Below are 19,377 nucleotides of genomic sequence, written 5' to 3'. Positions count from 1 at the left end.
TTTTTTTTTTTTTTCTTTTTGGCCATACCGCATGGCATATTGGTTCCTAGCTCCCTGATCAGGGATTGAGTCTCTACCCTCAGCCGTGAAAACGAGAAGTCACAAACAGTTGAGTCCCAACCACCAGACTGCCAAGGCCCCTGCATTTGTGATTTTTGTCTTATATATGTTGTATAGGTGTTAACTTTGTTTTCAGACTGGAAATTTGCTGGATCCCAAAGCCATCTTTTTCTGTAAGTTGGAGAATTTCCTGATTAATTTGTATCTTGGGAAACTCCTGATGATTATAGCTCATATTGTTGTGTGTGACTGGGATAGCTTACTGAGTGATTAAATTGCTGCTGTGTATTATGAAGCTGTTTGTAGAGTGTAATTTCTTGTAGTAGTAATTTGATGATGGTACAAGAAAGAAAAGAAAGAAATTTAGGACATTAATATTAAATTGCTCTTGGGCTTTTTCTTCCCCTTATGCAGCTGACTGGGGCTTGTTTAAAATGTTTTTCTTCTCCTGGTCTCCTACCCTTACCTCCTTTCACTTACCCTCCTCGCCTTTCCCTTTTTCCATTCCTTACTCTATCTCTTATGCCTCTTGCCCTCTAGCTCCTTGTCTCTCTCCAGTTATTTCTCTTCTTATTACCTGTTTCCCAATCTCTCTTTGTTCTTAGATGTCTTCCATCAGTGATTCAAAAATTTAAATTACTAGGTTATCTTCCTGTAGCATTTGAACTGAAATGGCACTCAACTAGTAAAGTAGAACATTGCTTTTAATTCTTGGCCATATGAGGGAGTGCTGCACTTTATTGTAAAGTTTATGAATTAAAAATGTGTTGTTCTGCTTTCTACTTTTCCTTTAATAGAAGCATTTATATTTATTTTAGTGGAAATTTATGATTGCTTATGAATTTATTGTCTCCTGGGAGCATTTATAATTTTGCATTTGGGGCAAATTTTATTTTTTTCAGTCTTTTTTTGTGTACATTTTTTACATAGTAAAAGTAATTCAGTTCAACTTGTAAAAACAATTTAAAATTTATTTCCCATCATTCATATGCTTTTAGTGAATACTGTTCATGCCATCACAAATATTTTTTAATTTCCAATTATTTAATAATTTCCATGATTGAACATTTAGATTATAGGAAAATGTTACAAAAAAGTGCTTATGATTAAAATATAGGAAGTTTATGTGGAAGCTTCTATACACACACACATAGCACTTGATTTTGCTCAGATGTTCCAGAAGAAGAAAGTTGATCCCAAGTAGCTATTAAATGCTTTTTTTAAAGAAAAATTATTTTTGGTCATGCTGTACAGCCTGTGAGATCTTAGTTCCCCAACCAGGAATCCAGCTGTGTCCCCTGCACTGGAAACCCAGAGTCGCAATCACTGGACTGCTGGGAAAGTCCCTAAAATACTTCTGATACTTCAGAGATTGACTGCATAGCAGACATTAGAAAAATTCTTCAAGTGACCAAATATGGATGAATTTCTCGTATTCTTAAGGTTTGTGAAAAATATAATCGGAGTTGCATTCAGTGATCTATTTTAATATTTAAAGAAGACCCCTAGATAATCTATGTTTTATCACCTTATTAAGGCATAACTTTAAAGAATTTTAAATTGTTTATTGTTTATTTAATACTTTCTAATTGTTTATCTAGTAATAAAGGGGTATGGTGTTTTAATTTTCAATTATTTTTCTTACTTTAAGAGAAATTTTGCTTTGTTGTTGATAATATGTGTGCTTTAATGGGGTGGGGTATAGTTATTTGATTTGCATTTCCCTGACTGGTGAATAACGATGTGTTAAACATCTTCTCATGTGTTTCTTCGGAGAAGGAAATGGCACCCCACTCCAGTACTCTTGCCTGGAAAATCCCATGGACGGAGGAGCCTGGTGGGCTGCAGTCCATGGGGTCACTAAGAGTCAGACATGACTGAGTGACTTCACTTTCACTTTTCACTTTCATGCATTGGAGAAGGAAATGGCAACCCACTCCAGTGTTCTTGCCTGGAGAATCCCAGGGACGGGGGAGCCTGGTGGGCTGCCGTCTATGGGGTCGCACAGAGTCGGACACGACTGAAGGGACTTAGCAGCAGCAGCCCTTGTGTTTCTTAGTCATTTGTGTATCTTCTCCGGGAAATTGACTATACAGATTCTTTTGCCTACTTTCTAATTGGGTTATTTGTTTCTGTTGTTTAAGTGTAGAGTTATCTATATATTCTAGATAAAAGTCCCTTATCAGATAGATGATTTGCAGATCAAATTTGCAGATCATCGTCTCCCATTCTGTGCGTTGTTGTTGGTCGAACCTTTTTAAAGAAGTCATTAAAAATTCATTTAAATTTGGTGGAACTGCTTTAAGACATTCCTGATGTTAGCTTATTCACAAAATAATTTATTAAACCATCGCCTCAAAAAAAAAAAAATCAGAGCCTCTGCTAAGCCATTTACCGCTCAAAAACAGCTGCTTCTTCAAATAGCTGATATCCCACAATATCAATAAATATTAGGAACAGACATGAAAACACTAATTTCCTGCACCTCTCTGTGAGTATCTAGACATTTAGATTCTCCTGCTTTCAACAGAGATTTAGAAAAAAATGCATTTCTGGTCTGTGCCTCTGTGGGAAGATTGAGGCTGCCAAGAATCTTGCTTCCAGGTTTAAAAGTCTCCCTGTATTATTGTGGTTTAGGTACATTATGATGATATTGAAGCCTGTAAGGTTCTATGAAGTCTTCGGTTCATCCAAAAAAAGTTAAATAATTTTCAGTATGGTTTGTTGGTTCTTTGAAAATTGATGATCCATATACTTTAAAATTATTAATTCTGTTAACTAGTAAAAATGGCAACCAGAATGCTTCATCCCAACATCATACTGGAAATTGATACTATTAAAGTAGAGCTTTAAAGACACTATAAAATTAGTACTTGCTTGCCATAGAGTGTTCAGAAACTGTAGAGAAATTTTATTAATTATTCCCAGTGCTGCCACTTAGAGGCAACCATTTTAAATATTTTTAATGTATTTTCTTCCAATGTTTTTCTTTTCACATGTTCTAAAATATAGCTTCTTTTAAATCTGCAAGTGCGTACTTTTTCCATAATACTTTTTATCCTTGATGGGGTTGAGCACAACCTTTATCTTCTACTCAGTGTTGTGGTTAAGTCCATAGCAGTTAACTAACCAGTAACTTTTTATGAGTAATGGAAATGGCGTGGTAATTGTTTGCTGTTGACATTTAACACTACCGTTGAATGACACTTGCTGGCTAGTAGTAGGTGTTAACGTGGGGACACCTACGCTACCTACAGTGCTGGGTCACTGAATATCAGGACAGTATATAGCATGACTTTCTAATCAGTGTAGGACAGATAAGTTGGGGTGTGAAATAAGCTGTAGAACTACCTCTGTGAGATGGCCTTGGCTAAGTTAGAATCAGGAATAGGTTATTGGAAGTGGTTTGTTCTGTTTGTTTGGTAGCTGCTTTCTTCCCCCCTCACTAAAGGGAGTTAATTTATTATCCTTCTGATTGTAAAAAAATTTTTTTTTTTATTTTGGCTGTGCTGGGACTTCCTCGTGGCATGCAGGCTTTTCATTATGTTATGTGTGGGCTTTCTCTAGTTGAGACAGGTGGGAGCTTCTCTCAGGTTGTGGCACATGGGCTTCCATAGTTGCAGCATGGACTTCAGTAGTTGTGGTCCATGGGGCCTGGTTGCTCCTTGGCGTGTGGAATCTTCCTAGACCAGGGATCAAACCTGTGTCCCTGCATTGGCGGGCAGAGTCTTACCCACTGTACCACCAGGGAAGTTCTACATGTAAATTTTAAAATCAACTTGTCAGTTTCTTTAAATCCTGTACAGATTTAATTATTCTGAAGATTTTTCACATGATAGGTGTGATGTTCTTGCCTTCTTTAAAAAAAAAAACTTTAAGTGGAAAATAAAGGTATATGTTGGAGATATTGTGGGTTTGGTTCCAGACCACTAAAGAAGACAAATATCAAAGTAAGGCAAGTCACACAGGTTTTTGGTTGTCCAGTGCATAGAGAAGTTATGTTTACCCTGTAACCTGTTAAGTGTGCAATAATAGCATCATTTAAAACAATATGTATACCTCAATTAAAAAATACTTTATTGCTAAAAAATGCCATAACAATTACTACATCAAAGGTCATTAATCACTATGACAAATATAATGAGGAAGTTTGAAATAGTGTGAGAATTACCTAAATGTGACCAGATGTGAGGTGAACAAATACTTTTGAAAAAATGGCGCCTCAGTCCTTAGACTTGCTCAATGTAAGGTTGAGTATACCTTTGATTTGTGCAGTAAATTAAATTGCAGTAGAATAGGATATGCCTGTAGATCATTTTGAGTATGATGCTTTTCATTGTACTGTATGTAATGCAGTTGGTAGAGACCATACTATAAATTCATTATTCTTATGTATTAAGTTAAATGTATAAACACCGCATCAAGGTAAATAAACTTTAAATTGAAGAACTCAGGTTGTTTGTGCAAGAGAAGAACTTTGTAACTGCTTATGTAGGGGCAAAGTGCAAAGATAGTATTAAGCTAGGTGTGTGGTTTTGTGGATTTTCCTCTTTGGTGTTTTGAATTTGGAGGGGGGAGGCAGCACCGCACACACAGCCTGTGGAATTATAGCTTGTGGGATCTCAGTTCCCTGACCAGAGATCAAACCCTGGCCCCCACGGTGGAAGCATGGAGTCTTAACCACTGAATTGCCAGGAAGGTTCCCGTTTTTGGAATTTTCTACAAAATTAAAACAGTACAAAGGTGGTCCAGGTGCTAAGATTTGGTACTCCCAGTGCGTGCAGGGGGCCCGGGTTCAATCTCTGGTCAGGGAACTCGATCCCACGTGCCATAACTAAGAGTTTATATGCCACAGTGAAGTACAAACATCCTGCGTGCCGCGACTAAGGCCAGCGCAGCCAAACAGATAGGTAAGGTTGTACGTCATGGACTCCCTAATTCAGAAGTGTCAGTCTTAACAGTTACAGTTCATTGTCAATAAAAGGTCTGTATTTACATAACTGAATTAAATGGGATGGTTTAAAAATCTTGAGAAAACTGCCAAGTATTGACATTTGTAGTTTATATCAGGAAGATAAGTGTTTAGTAAGGTTTTTTTTTTTTTTTTTTTTGACAGTTTGCATATAAATTGGTCATTGGCCAGTTTGCTGTTCTAGTATTTTGTTTGTTTTCAGAACATGTAGATTACAGGATTATTTTTGTATAGAAAAGTGGTTTCTCCTCCTTTCTGCTTTCTTTTTTAAGACTTTGGGACTGAGAAGTTTGAGGTTGTATCAGTCCTGGAACCCTTTAGTCTTCTGGGGTATTTTTGTATCTAAATTTTCTTATGATAATTTGTTTACATCCCCTTGAGGCGTAATGTGGCTAAGACGTATTTCTTTGTTTTTCAGGTTCTAAATGGCTTCTAAGAAGTTGGGTGCAGATTTTCATGGTAAGTGGACTGTTAGATATTATGGTTTAAGTTTTGATCTGATCAGAGAATTTGAAATCACATGAGTAAATGTCCCTTTTTGTTTATTTAAATGAGCCGATTGAGAAAAATAAAGTTGTACAACAGTGTAGCATATATGCATTCCATAGAACTTCACATATAACTTTAATATTGAAGCATTTCTTCAAATAGATAATTAAACTTTTGAGTGTCATTGTGTTTATTATACTCAAAACCAATGGAGATAGATAGGGAGCCTGTCTGTTTTTGTTGTTCTTTAGCAGTATTTTGAAGTAGTTACCATGCCCTTTTCTTATTCTCTGGTCCATCTCTTCTCCAGTCAGGTGTGAACAATTCTAAGCCTTTAATTAACATTTTATAATGTTTTGATTTAGGTATTTTCCCCCCATAAAAAGAAGTAATTTACAACAAATGAGGCATGATTAGCAGGTCAATATATTACAGAAGTATTGGTAGTTGTAATGACAATTTTGGGCTTCTGTGGTGGCTCAGCAGTAAAGTATCCTCCTGCCAATGCAGGAGACACAGGTTTGATCCCTGGGTTGGGATCCCCTGGAGAAGGAAATGGCAACCCACTCCAGTATTCTTGCCTGGGAAATTCCGTGGACAGAGAGCCTGGCAGGCTACAGTCCATGCGGTGGCAGAGTTGGACAGGACTTAGCAACTAACCAACAGGAATTACAATTTTGCATTTAAAAGCTAATAGTTTATCATCTTTTTCTGAGATACAACCTTCCAAAATGAATACATTAATAAACTTTGTTATCTGCATTTGATAGGAATGGAAGTACCTAGGAAGTTAAAATTAGACCATCTTTTCATATAGTAAAAGATAAGAAACACCAGAAATATCCAGATAACACAATTATTTTAAAAGGGGTTTTAAAACTAATCTTCCATTTAAAAAATTGTCATTGTAAAAGTGATTTATTAGACTGAATGGCAACATGTATCATTATGCTCTTCTGATCTATAAAATATCACTAGCTGAGTCAGAGTAGTGCAACAGTTACTGTGGTTTTTAACTTGTTTATATATTTTATGCAACAGCTTTAATATTTTGAACCACACTGTGCATATGCTTACATACATTGCTTGCATGTTTTGTTAAATCCTTTTGGATCAGTCTTTCAAACTCTGGAATTTGTATTCTGTGTAATGGGTCAGGCATCAGATCTTCTAGGTAAGCTAACTCCGTTAAGGATTATTACAGCGCTTTTTCAAAGTATTCACATGATATAGAGAGGCTGATCTTAGTTGCCTCTGGATCACCTTTTCAAGGGGAAAGAGAGGACAGAGCCAAGGAGAGAGGGAAGACCGAGGAGAGAAAAGAACAAGGAAACTCCGTTTTCATGGGAGTGAAAATATGTTGGACCTTAGTTTATTATGTATTCCAGCTAAGCAGTCTAGAGAGAAGATTATAATTCTGATCAGTGAAGATTAATTTTTAAGGACTTCCTCCTCCTCTTTACATTCCTAACCAAAATATTCAAAATACTGTTTAAATGAGACATTCTATCCAAGTAAAATTTGAGAAGATTTTCTCTCTTTGGCTTCTGCTTTAATTTGCTGAGCTCCTACTTGAATTTTGGTGGCTTTAGTTCGGTTTTTAAAATAAATAATCTTATTTTTAGATATCATGTAGTTTAGGGAATAGAAATTAAAGGAAATGAGTGGAGAATATTTAATAGGCAATCTTGTAGGCATCTGAATGCAGGAAATCAAATTCCTCCTGGCCTTACAAGGCTGAAATTAGAAACCCAGGAAACGAAGTCTACAGCTCTGTCCACCTCTCGTGCTCTTCTCTGCGGACGTGCTCCATTTTTACTCTGTTTATAGACGTGCTTTCTTGACCTACTTGTGTAGAGTGCACAGGGCCAAAAACGGCCTCCCTAGTTCTGTTTGCTTCTTGATACCTGATTTTTGAACTTCAGTGGCTGGCATCATATAGCTAAAGTTTTTGTATCTCCTGGTCAAGCGAGTATCTGACTTGACACTATTTAGTTTATGAGCCTCTGAGTTGGTCCCCCCTAAGTTAGGTATTATCTGATTGGGGATTAGATAATATATGTGTGTATGTGTGTGTGTGTGTGTAATTCTAGGTCATTTGGAGTGTGCACAAGGAGGTAACAGCTGCTCTCATGACTGGATATGAAAATACTTGTTTTTAAATTTAAATATTTGGGCTGACTATATCTTATACTATGCTGTCTTATAACATATTTTTTCTTCAAGTTCATGGTTTTCATCTGAGATTGAACTTCTTTCACTGACATCAATAACCATATACACCTAAATAATGGAATAAGAGATATAGTAACTTTTCAAAGACCTTTAAAAATATTTTTCTTACATTATGTAAATTGCAAAACCTTTGGCTCAGTTCAGAGCTGGCCTTTCTGAATGTCGGTCTTTAAGTTTTAATTAATTTTCCACTTGTTTTATCTGAGAAAAAGTTATTTTCCCGAAGTGAATTTTAAAGGATTTTTTAAAAACTGAACAAACAAATTACTTTTTAGTATCTGGAGAAATGCCTTGAGATTCTAATTTGAAAAAAAAAAAATGCCTTTGTAATTGGGCTTAATAAAACTAAACTCCCTCCTTTGAAAGGCCAAGCTGTCATATTTATGACTGTTTTTAGCTAACTTTTAGAAATGTTTATTTTGCTCTTTGTGTAATTTTTACTAAGATATTGAATTACTTTTTCTGCTGAATGATAGAAAAAAATGTATATATTTATTTTTTGGCCACACTGTGTGGCATGTAGGATCTTAGTTCCCTAATTAAGGGAACCCGTGCCCCTGCAGTGGAAGCTGAGTCTTAACTGCTGAATTGCCAGGGAAGTCCATAGATGGTTTTAAACGTTGATGTGTTACTGCTATTTTTTAAGTAACAATGTAATATAGAGAAGTCAACCATCCTTTAATTGTTTTCTTGTGTACATAATATGATGCCCATCTCCCCTCTTTTAAGATTTTAGCTTTTGTTTGCAACATTTTGACTATGAGGTGCCCTGGTGTGATTTTCTATGTATTTACCCTGCCTGGAGTTAGCTAAACTTCTTGATCTATGGGTTGATGTCTTTTACTACTTTTGAAAATTTGCAGCGATGATCTCCTCTCTCATTTCTTTCGCTACATATCTCTCTCTCAGCCTTTTGAGACTAATCACATGCACATTAGGCTGTTTGATATTGTCCCAGAGATCTCTTAAGACTCTGTTCCATTTTTTTTTTCTTTGTGTTTTAATTCTTTTAATTTCTTTTGACCTAATTTCAAATTCTTTAATTCTTTCCTCTTCTGAGTATTTTCTTCTGATTAGCATAGCCTGGCTTATGAACTATCAAAAATTTTATTCTCTCATACTGAATTTTTAGTGTTTCCATTTGTCTCTCTTTATTTCCATTTCTCTGTTGAAATTCCCCATCTGCTCACATATGTTCACCTATTCCATTAGATCCTTTAACACATTGATTACAGTTTTAAAGTTCTCTGAGAATTCCAGTACCTTTGCTATCCCTGCATTTGGGTTCTTCTTTTGATGGTGAATCACTTTCTCTTGCTTTTCTGTGTCTTATTTTTGATTTAATGCCAGACCCTGCATATTAAAAAGCTGATTTTGTAGGTTATCTTGGTTTTTGTTAGGGTATGAATAACATTTTCTTTTGACTTCTTATCTCGTAGTGATACTTACATAATTGTATGTGTGTATATGTGTGTATGTTTGTCTCTCCATTTATCTATAGATCTGATTTTGCAACTGTTAACCTGATTTACAGCTTTAAGGTAATGATAGTTAATGGAATTGCCATTTTCACCTAATTTTAAATTTGATCTAGTCTTCTTTTTCAAAAACCTCAATTGAATGCACAGTAAAATCTGCATTAAGCATAATCCGTTTGCTACCCTCTATTAGGAATTTCTATCCCCATGTAGAATTACTTTTTTTTTTTTTTTTCTAGAAAATCAGGCAGGTTACAAGATCATAAATGTATCAGCAATTTAGAAAGAAAGGAAACAGAATGAAAACTTCTCAGAATTTATCCTGAGTCATTTACACATTCAGCCTGTTTCCTTCTACCATGGCATAATGGCAAGTGGTGTGCAGAAACTGACCTTAAGGAACAACCCCTCCATCACAGACGTACTTTGTTTTTTTAAATGAAACCGAGGGTGATGGTCTCAGGTGTTTTAGAAGGAGCTTCAGTAATAAAGACTGAAACTAAAAGGTACTTGGGTTGAGCCAGAAAATTGTTAGCCACAGTGCTTAATTCTCTTGGCCATGTGGTTGAGGTTTTATTGAATCTATTTAATAATAACATGTATTGAGATACAAGAGAAATTGATGTTTTTAAATAGATATTCTGATATATTGGCTAAAAATGAATAGTTCCTAAGGTATAGTTGGTTATATTTGTAAAAATACTCTTTGTAATCCTCAAAGCAACCTTATTTAGTTGTACTAATCTCTGTCCATTATTTAAAAAGTTGCTTTTTGTTGCTATCTCTTAAATCCCTTTTGCCTTTTAGCTCTAACCCCTCCTCTCAATAATCATGAAACTTCTTTAGTCATTCCCTGTTAACAAAGCCTGGGGGAGGGGGCAGGTTAGAGAATGTGTTAAATCACCCGGGCATTGGCTTTGTTGGTGAAATGAAGCTGCTTTTTAAACCAGTTACCTGCAATTGGTGCTAATAAAGGGAAATCGCAGTTGTTTCAAGGTGTTCTACATGATCTGGTCTGTCCTTAAGCCAAGACCTACTTCCGTTTATAGAATAGAAGTCGTCCGTGTGCATATACAGCACTGTCATAATTTTCTAACTGGAAGGTGTGCAGGGAAACTGAACACCTTTCTTTAAAGATATTATCTTTTTATTATCTTTCTTTAAAGATATTATCATTTGGTTCACATATCTTAAGTACTTTTTAAAATAGTCTTCCCCCCTCAACTCCCCATTACCAAACTCTGGAAGAACTATTCATTTAAGAAAATTTTGTTATATTAACGTGGATAGGTTTTCTTATATTTATTATACATAGGATTTTTAAAATGTGTATGTGTCATATAATTAACCTACTTTGTGTACTTAAAATTTTCTTAAACAGAAGACTTAATTTTGTGATTATTAACTTGACTGTAAGTCTTTCCAGTGCTTCTTAGAAAATACCAGTTCCAGCTTTGTTTCCTGATTAGGGCAGCTAAAGGTAGACTCTAACTTTCAGTAACTTTTGAGCACCTGTTTTCATGGAAAACAGGTAAAACTTCTTTACAAATAAAAAGAGCCTTGCTTTTGATCTCTATACTGTAAAGCATTTTAAGTGGCAGAAGGTTTTAGTGTTATAATCAGGGTTTTGTTGGCAAGCTGTGATGGTACCTGATACTTTGGTTTTTTTTGGTACCTCTGGTACATTTTTGTGACTTTCTGCAGAACCTTACAAATGTGCTTACATCTTGCATGAATATCTGTTAAAACCTTTTCATCACAAGCTTTGCCATTTTAGGTAAATCATTTTGAGTTTTAATAAATATTAAGAGAAATGTAAGACCATGTGGTCTTTATTTTCATTGAGCAGATCTCACGATCTGCTCAATGAGATTTGCTCAATTTGATCAAAGTCTTGACCAAAGTCTTTGGTCAGGGGCAGGCAGGGAGCATAAGGAAACAAACTGTTAACAATACAGAGTGGCAAGACCTGTTTTGAGATTGAGAAGGGAGTTTTTCTTAAGCTCATTCTTAAAGAACAAGACATAATTAATCAAGTAAATAAGGGTGGGAATGTGACAGGCATTGGCACCTGAGGAAACACTTATACAAATACTACCAATATGAAAACTTATCGAGAATGTTAACAGTTATGGTTGTGCCTCAGAAAAATTATTAAATCGAACACAGTTGTGGATTTAATTTACTATCTGAGTGAGAGACACTTAAGATGTTTTAATTCTAGCCAGAGGTTATATGGGAAAGAGGTAGAACCTCTCCCCCAAGGGTAGGAACAGGAGCCTTCTTTCTGTTGGAGGTTTCAGGTGTATCAGAGCAGGTGCGTCTACTGCTCTTGGGAAATGGGAATGATGACAAGATTACAAATATATCTTGACCTTGATAAGTCTTGAAATCTACGGAGTTTTTATTAAGAGAAGCCTCTTCATGGGAGATGTGTAATTGTCTTATTCTCTGTCCATGAGAATACTCAAGAAGATGTACATGTGTGAGACCCAGAAACAAGCTTTATTCTACTAGCTGCTAATATTAAAAAAGCAAAATTTATTTTATCAACTGTATTTCATTGTCCCTGATACTTCTGCCAGCATGTTAGCCCCAAACCTGATCCAGAAAAGAAAAGATGGTCTGATTCGGAGTATATACCTCGTAAGATTCATAGACAGGAACGACTTCATTTTGTCTGATCCTATCAGTAGTTATAATGTCCCATCTTTCTGTATTACTCATCTGTGATGGACAGAGAACATTTAGGGAGTTAAAAGTAGTTCAGTTGTGTATGGTTTGTGTCTCCTGATAATCCTAGTCTGATTCCTCTGGTCTTGTCTGGTTTTCCTTCCACATCTCCAAAATATCACTTTAAAATTTTTTTAGAGTAGTTCTTTGTATTAATTAAAAAATGATCCTTACTGGAGTAGAGAAATACTAGCCAAAGAGGTTCTTTTGTGGAGATTCTATCAAGATTCTGTCATCAGTTCAGCAGTATTTAATAAGTGCCTTATATGTGCTGGGCAGTACTGTAGGTTTTGAGACTACATCAGTAAATAAAACTTAAATACTTGCAAGTTACTTGTATTCCATTGGGCAAGATAGACAATAAATACAATTAAAATGAAAATTACATAGTATGTTAGAAGGTAATAAGTGCTATGGAGAAACATAGATAGTAATGTGAGATTACTGTGGTTAGGGTGTGGGAATAATTTTTAAAAGGATGGTCAGGGTAAGCCTCACTTAGAAAGTGACAACATTTGAGCAAAGACTTGAAGGAGGTGAAGGAGTAAGCCCTGTGACTATCTGAGGGAAGAGCATTCCAGATAGAGGGAGCAGCCAGTGCAGATTTTTTGAGGTAATTTTGACCACGTCATGGTTGAGGAATAGAGAATCACTGTGACCTGGTGCAGTAAGCCAGGAGTTGAGGGCTAGAGAGGAAATGGGCATTTGGGGAGGCCTTTTAGGTTGCTGTGAGTACTTTTGCCTTTGTGCCAAGTATGCGTGTGTGCTAAATCGCTTTAATCCTGTCCTGCTCTTTGCGACCCTATGGACTGTAGCCTGTCAGGCTCCTCTGTCCATGCCGATTCTCCAGGCAAGAAAACGAGTAGGTTGCCATGCCCTCCTCCAGGGGATCTTCCCAACCAAAGTAAAATCAAATAGCCTCAAGTGGGAGTTTTTCCTTAGAGATCTAGGGTCAGGAGAAGGTAAGCAGTCAGAGAAGGAACTCTGTAACTTCTAGTCTTAGGATAGCATAAATTAATGTTGTATCCTAGACATAAGATTATACAAAAACAAATAATAAGTTCTTTGCTGATATTTTCTACTTTATTTTTGATTGTAGGGACTTTCAGTTACCTTGATGATGTCCCATTTAAGATAGGAGACAAATTCAAAACACCAGCTAAAGTTGGTCTTCCTATTGGCTTCTCCTTGCCTGATTGTTTGCAGGTTGTCAGAGAAGTACAGGTAAGTGGTAATTTTTAGTTAAAGTTTAGTACATTTAAAATTTTAAGGAGTAAGAATTTGATGTATAGTGCAAGAGAAAAAACAATCTTCTAGCTCTTATTTATGTTTCTGATAGCTCCTGTTATTGCTTGGTTCATGTTGTCTCTCACACACAGGCATGCACATGTGCACAACCCCCCAACACCTTTGTATATGTTTATATATCTCTTACAGATCTTGTATAATCTGTTAGGTTGTATGTTCCTGAGGTTCTGTACCTTGCCCAAAACAAATTCCTATTGCTCGTCTGACTTGCTTCTTCTCCTCTTTCCTTCTATAAATGTGCTCATTACCTTCTTGGTCACTCAAGTTATATAATATTTTCTCTCTGCTGTGTCTTCCCTTTGCCATTCAGTTTATTCCTTACCTTAGTTTTTCACCTGGGCTATTTCAGTAGTCTCTTCAATGGGCTCCTCTGCTTACAGAGAAGCTTACAGAATTTTCCTTCTATTTTTCATATTGTTTCTAGAATAATATTCCTGAATATAAAAACTTACAATGATTGACCAACCCTTACTGAATCAAGTCTAGACATAAGATAATGGTCGAGTACCTTAGCTTATCATCTCCTCCGTAGTCCCTCCAAACCAGGATACTAGTGGTTTGTCGAATGTACTATATGTACTATTTGTCTGTATCATGCTTTTCTCATGAGTGGTTATATCCGCTTGAAACAGTCTCCTCTTCTCACCATACTGAAAGTGGTCTGCCTGTTAAAAATCTATTTATTCTTCTCGACTGTGCTTAAATGCCATTCCCTTAATAGCTTCTTTTTCAGTCCTTGCATCTTTAAAGCTCAGTTATATATAAGTGTATAAAATTACATCTTGAAAGCAGCAAATGCCCCCATGCTATGTGACTTCCTACACTTACTGAATGCCTGCTTTTGAGGGACACTCTGCTGTGGCTGAGGATAGAGACAAATGCCTTACACTGTCCTCGAGGAGCTTATAGTTTAGAGAAGAAGTTATATGGAAAAACAGAAGGGTACTCTACTCACCCAAATACTTATTCCTGTGACTTTAGATTTTTAAAATACAACCTCTTGGCAAAGACGGGGAATTTACTAAAGCATTACCATGTTACTGTAAAGTGGATTTGGGAGAAAAAAAAGATTTGGGAATTCCCTGGCAATCCAGTTAGGTTAGGATTATTCTGTGTTTTCACTGCTGAGCACCTGGTTTGATCCCTGGTTGGGGAACTAAGATCCTACAAGTGGCATGGCACAGCTAAAAAAATAATAATAAAAACTTTGTTTTTTGTGCTAGTCTTTGTAGGGAATAATCATAGTGGGAGAACTTATTAAATTTTTAAATAATAGCTTTATTGATAAATCACATACCCACAAAATTTTCCCTTTTAAGGTATGCAAATAAGTGGAGTCTTTTTATTATTATATTTGGAGTTGTATAACCATTACCACCATCTGATTCCAGAACATTTTTATCACCCCGAAAAGAAATCCAGTGTACATTAGTAGTCACTCCCTATTTTCCCCCTCCCATCAAACCCTGGCAACCGCTAAATCTGTCTTCATGAATTTGTCTATTCTGGAATATCTCATAAATGGAATAACACAATATTTAGTCTTTTATATATGACAGTATATAAATATATATGTGATAGGTTTATTTTATGTAACATGATGTTTTCAAGTTTTACCCATTCATTTTTATAGCTGAATAATTCCATTGTGTTGATATACCACAGTTTGTTTATCCATTCATCAGGTGATAGACTTTTTTTTTTGGTCATACGGAGCAGCATGTGGGATCTTATTTCCCTGACCAGGCATTGAACCTGTGCTCCCTGCAGTGGAAGCTAGGAGTCTTAACCATTGGACCTCCAGCGAAGTCCACCGTTGATAGACATTTTTGATGGTTTCCAGTTTTTTGGCTTTTAGGAACAATACTGCTGTGAATATTTGTATACAGGTTTTTGTACAGACATATGCTTTCAGTTTTCTTGGGTATGTACATAGGAGTGGAATTGCTGGATCATATATTAACTGTGTTTTACCATTTGAGGAATTGCCAGACTGTTTTCCAAAGTGGCCATACCAGTTTATAACCTTGCCTACACTGCATGAAGTTTCCAGTTTCTGCATATCCTTGCCAACTTTTGTTATCATCTGTCTTTTTGGTTATATATATCCTTATGGGTATGCAGTGGTTTCATGGTTTTTTTTCTTTTTGGCCTCATGGTGTGGCATGTGGGCCTAGTTTCCTGACCAGGGATCAAACCTGCATCTCCTGCAGTGGAAGCAGTGTGTCTTAACCACCGGACTGCTAGGGGAGTCCCTCTTTCATGGTGGTTTTGATGTACATTTCCCTAGTTTCAGGTAATGTTGAGTATCTTACATGTTTTTGTATACTGAATTGATCCTCCTTTTGTATGGAGAATTTATTGGGCCTGAAGAGATGGCAATTTCCCATATGAAGTTTTACCTTGTTCTGTTTGCCTGGTGGCTTTTTTATTGGCAACAACAAATATTGAGTAAATAGTACCCTGTGTGCAGGACATTATTAGCAATATGATTTAAATAACACCTGCAGTGTATTTCAGTAGTTCTCATTATTCACTGCCTCATGGAATCATTCAGAAAATTTGTTTAGAATCCCACATTTGTTGCCGTTGTAGGCTTTGCTGGGAATTTTCTATTTGAGCTGCGTGAAGCCCTGATGAGTGCCTGGTTCTTTGCCTGCCATACTCACAGTGCCCACTAACGACAAAAGAGGAGATCAAGGCTCCAAGCTCCATTCCTGTGTGGGCTAGCTGCAGTGTTTTTGTTCTGTAAGTGCAGCTAGCTCCCTTAAACTTGGGTTGCTTCGGGTCTCCGGGAGGCAGTTAGGCTGTGGTATTGGTGCTGCTCCCTCTCCATCCAGAAAGGAATCAGACCTAGAGCCCTAAACAGGTCTGAAGCTTCATGTAACTTTTCATATTTGCCCTTGGGTTTCAGATTAAAAGTCATCAAAGCGAGTCAGTAAATCATATGGAGACCTTGCACCCAGGCCCAAAAAGTTTTCATTGAAAATGAAACAGTACTGGCGGCCACAGTAGTGGAGGGTGGCCCTTAGTGTAACAGCTTAGAGCAGACTCTGGTTCACTGATTTCATGGGCTGGAATTGCCATGTAATAGCTGTGTAATCTTACAAGATTGTTAAAAGGATTAAATAAAATAGTGCATTTATAATGCTTACTCTGATTCCTAGTACTCCATAAATATTAGATGCTGTTGTTATTATTGTGCACTCAAAAATCACATTTTTTTCACTATAATAATTCTATTTTTTTCTGTTTTTTATTTGTTTTTTTTTTTTTACTATGTTCCAAGTATTCTACATTACTTTGGTAACTTAAAAAAAAACTCAAGGTTTTATTACAGAGGGAAGAAATTTCCAGTTCCTTTCGGGAGTAAAACTTCAGAGACCTGCGTTTACAGGCAGTGGGAAGTTGGTCACGCCTGTTTTTGGTGGGGGAAACCAGTTGCAAAATTGGATTTCCTCCCTAGTTAGAAGCAGCAATCTTTGGCCAGTGTTTTCTCATTGTTCCATTAGAGGTAGAAAGGAAACCCTGTGATACCCCAGGTCTTTTTCGGAGGCCCAGTAACTGACTCAGGAGTGTGTAAATGAACTTCTGGATATGTGCATTTCCAGGCTTCTGTTGTGTTGTTTGCAGCTGAAAGGTTTAGGGATGAAACCTACTTTCTTCCACTGTGTTTTTTCTATTCTGAGACTCTTGTCGTGGTAGGCCTCTTTCCTCTCTTTACTCTTATTGTGTCTCCAGACACACTGTTTGATGCCTTAGGTGAACACCCGAGGTTTTTACTCCTGTTTAGGTGAATTTTGTATAATATAATAGGTAATTTTTTCCAAGTATACAAATGAAAATTTTATAAATTGATCTATACTTGATACTTGAAGCTGCAAGTGGAAACAGTGATGATTTTATTTTCTTGGGCTCTAAAATCACTGTGGACAGTGACTGCAGCCATGAAATTAAAAGACGCTCCTTAGAAGAAAAGCTATGACCCATGTAGACTGCATATGAAAAGGCAGAGACATCACTTTGCTGACAAAGGTCTATACAGTCAAAGCTATAGTTTTTCCAAGTCAGGTATGGATGTGAGAGTTGGACCATAAAGAAGGCTGAGTGCTGAAGAACTGATGCTGAAGAATTGATGCTTTTGAATTGTAGCACTGAAACTCTTGAGAGTACCCTGGACAGCAGAGAGATCAAACCAGTCAATCCTAAAGGCAATCCACCCTGAATATTCATTGGAAGAACTGATGGCTGAAGCTGAAGCGCCAATACTTTGGCCACCTGCTGCAAAGAGCCAACTCTTTGGAAAAGACCCTCATGCTGGGAGAGAAAGATGGAAGGCAGGAGGAGAAGAGGGTGACGGAGGAGGACATGGTTTGATGGTGTCCCCGACTCTACAAACATAAATTTGACCAAATTCTGAAGATAGTGAAGGACAGGGAAACCTGGTGTACTGTAGTCCATGGGATTGCAAAGAGTCAGACATGACTTAGTGACTGAACAATGCTTAAAGCTATTAAGGAACCTTGAAGTGAATTTTTGTTCAGTTTACACTGTAAAATCTTTTTGTAGAAAATTGAGGTAACATTGATTTATAACTTTGTGGAAGTTTCATGTATACAGCATTTTGTTTTGACTTGGGTATACACTGCAGCATCCTTACCTCCAGAATTTAGTTTCCATCTCTCACTACACTGTTGACCTTCTTTACTCAATTTTTGTCCCTCGGCTCATAACTAATCTGTTTTCTCTCTGTGTTCTTTTTTTGTTTTGTACGCTTGTGTGTATATACATGTGGATTCATGAAGTGTATATCTTTCACCTTCTGACTTACTTCACTTAGTATAATGCCATCAAGGTCTGTCCATGTTGCAGATGACAAAATTTCATCTTTCTTTTTTAAATTTCATATTGTGTGTGTTGTGTGTGTGTGTATTGCACACACATATGTACGTACACAAACACACACCCCTCCCCCACATCTTCTTTATCCATTCATCCACTGATGGGCATGTAGATTGTATCTGTATCTTGGTACTGTGAATAGTGATGAACACAGGAGTGCCTATATCTTTTTGAATTGGTCTTTGTGTCTTCTTGGAATTGCTGGATTATTTGGTAATTCTTTTGAGAAGTTTCCATACTGTTTTCCACAGTGGCTGTGCCAATTTACTCCCACCAACAATATGTATGAAGATTCCCTTTACTCCACATTCTCTCCAACACTTGTTATTTCTTGCCTTTTTGATAACAGACATTTTAATGGGCGTGAGGTGATACCTTATTGTGGTTTTGATTTGCATTTCTCTAATAATTAGTGATGTTGAACATCTTTTCATGTGCCTCTGACCATCTGTATGGCTTCTTTGGAAGATTCTACTCAGATCCTCTGGCCATATTTTTATGAGGTGGTTTGTTTTTGTTGAGTTTGCACTGTAAAAATCTTAATTTGAATATGTCTAGATTTCTTACTAAGCACTTTTCCTACAGTTAGAGTACAATCTGTTCATTGTAATTTGGTAGTGTTTTAGAGCATAGAATATATTGTCATACTGCCTGGGTTCAGATCCAGGCTCTATCATTTAGCAGCGTCATGAACTTGAGCATAGCCGTTGTAATGTTGAGAAAATCTAGAGAGCTAATACATAAAAAGTGTTTAGAATCATGCATGGCACCTTGGAAGTGCTTCTTAAATACTAGGGCCTGTTGTTATATTGAGCACAGAGGACATTGTGTTAGATAAGAGATCTTAAGAGGGTCTAAAGCCCAGTTGCTGCCCACAAGAGGCTTGTGATAGTGTTGGGCAGATGTTTTAGAGAAAGATTTCATATGGTCACATGTGCTCAGCATCAAATGGTAGAGACAGATACTATGAAAGAGTTCAGAGGAAGGAATGGGCCATCAGGAAAGCCTCATAAGAAGAGGTGGTTGAGTTCTGCCTGAGCCACCAGTGAAGAAGTCTAGGAAGGGAAATGGCCTGAGGGGAGAGAAGCAAAGGAAGCAGCAAGGTACATATGACCTGGGTATATGATTAGAGATGGTGGGAGCTCTTTCTCATTAATTTCTGTACGTAACCAGGGAGCAAAGTCGGATTAAATCTTACAA

At 36.8% G+C, this 19,377-nt stretch overlaps 1 protein-coding gene across 4 annotated transcripts in view; it reads left to right on the top strand.

Annotated features, from left to right (window-relative positions):
• Positions 1-19,377, top strand: part of UBAP1 (ubiquitin associated protein 1) — a 69,931-nt gene that overhangs the window by 39,727 nt on the left and 10,827 nt on the right. For 2 of the 4 annotated variants that reach the window (XM_005903030.2, XM_070375451.1), the window contains 2 exons: positions 5,451-5,491; positions 13,067-13,191. In XM_005903030.2, the coding sequence (XP_005903092.1) occupies positions 5,458-5,491; positions 13,067-13,191 (159 nt within the window). In that variant the 5' untranslated portion in view covers positions 5,451-5,457. The remainder of the gene's footprint in view (positions 1-5,450; positions 5,492-13,066; positions 13,192-19,377) is intronic. The other 2 variants (XM_005903031.3, XM_070375452.1) reach the window with 1 other exon arrangement.

The sequence above is a fragment of the Bos mutus genome, chromosome 8 (assembly GCF_027580195.1).
Source record: "Bos mutus isolate GX-2022 chromosome 8, NWIPB_WYAK_1.1, whole genome shotgun sequence".
In the NCBI taxonomy this organism is placed as follows: domain Eukaryota; kingdom Metazoa; phylum Chordata; class Mammalia; order Artiodactyla; family Bovidae; genus Bos; species Bos mutus.
Note: the sequence above shows the minus strand (reverse complement) of the source record. Positions and strands in the feature narration are given on the sequence as shown.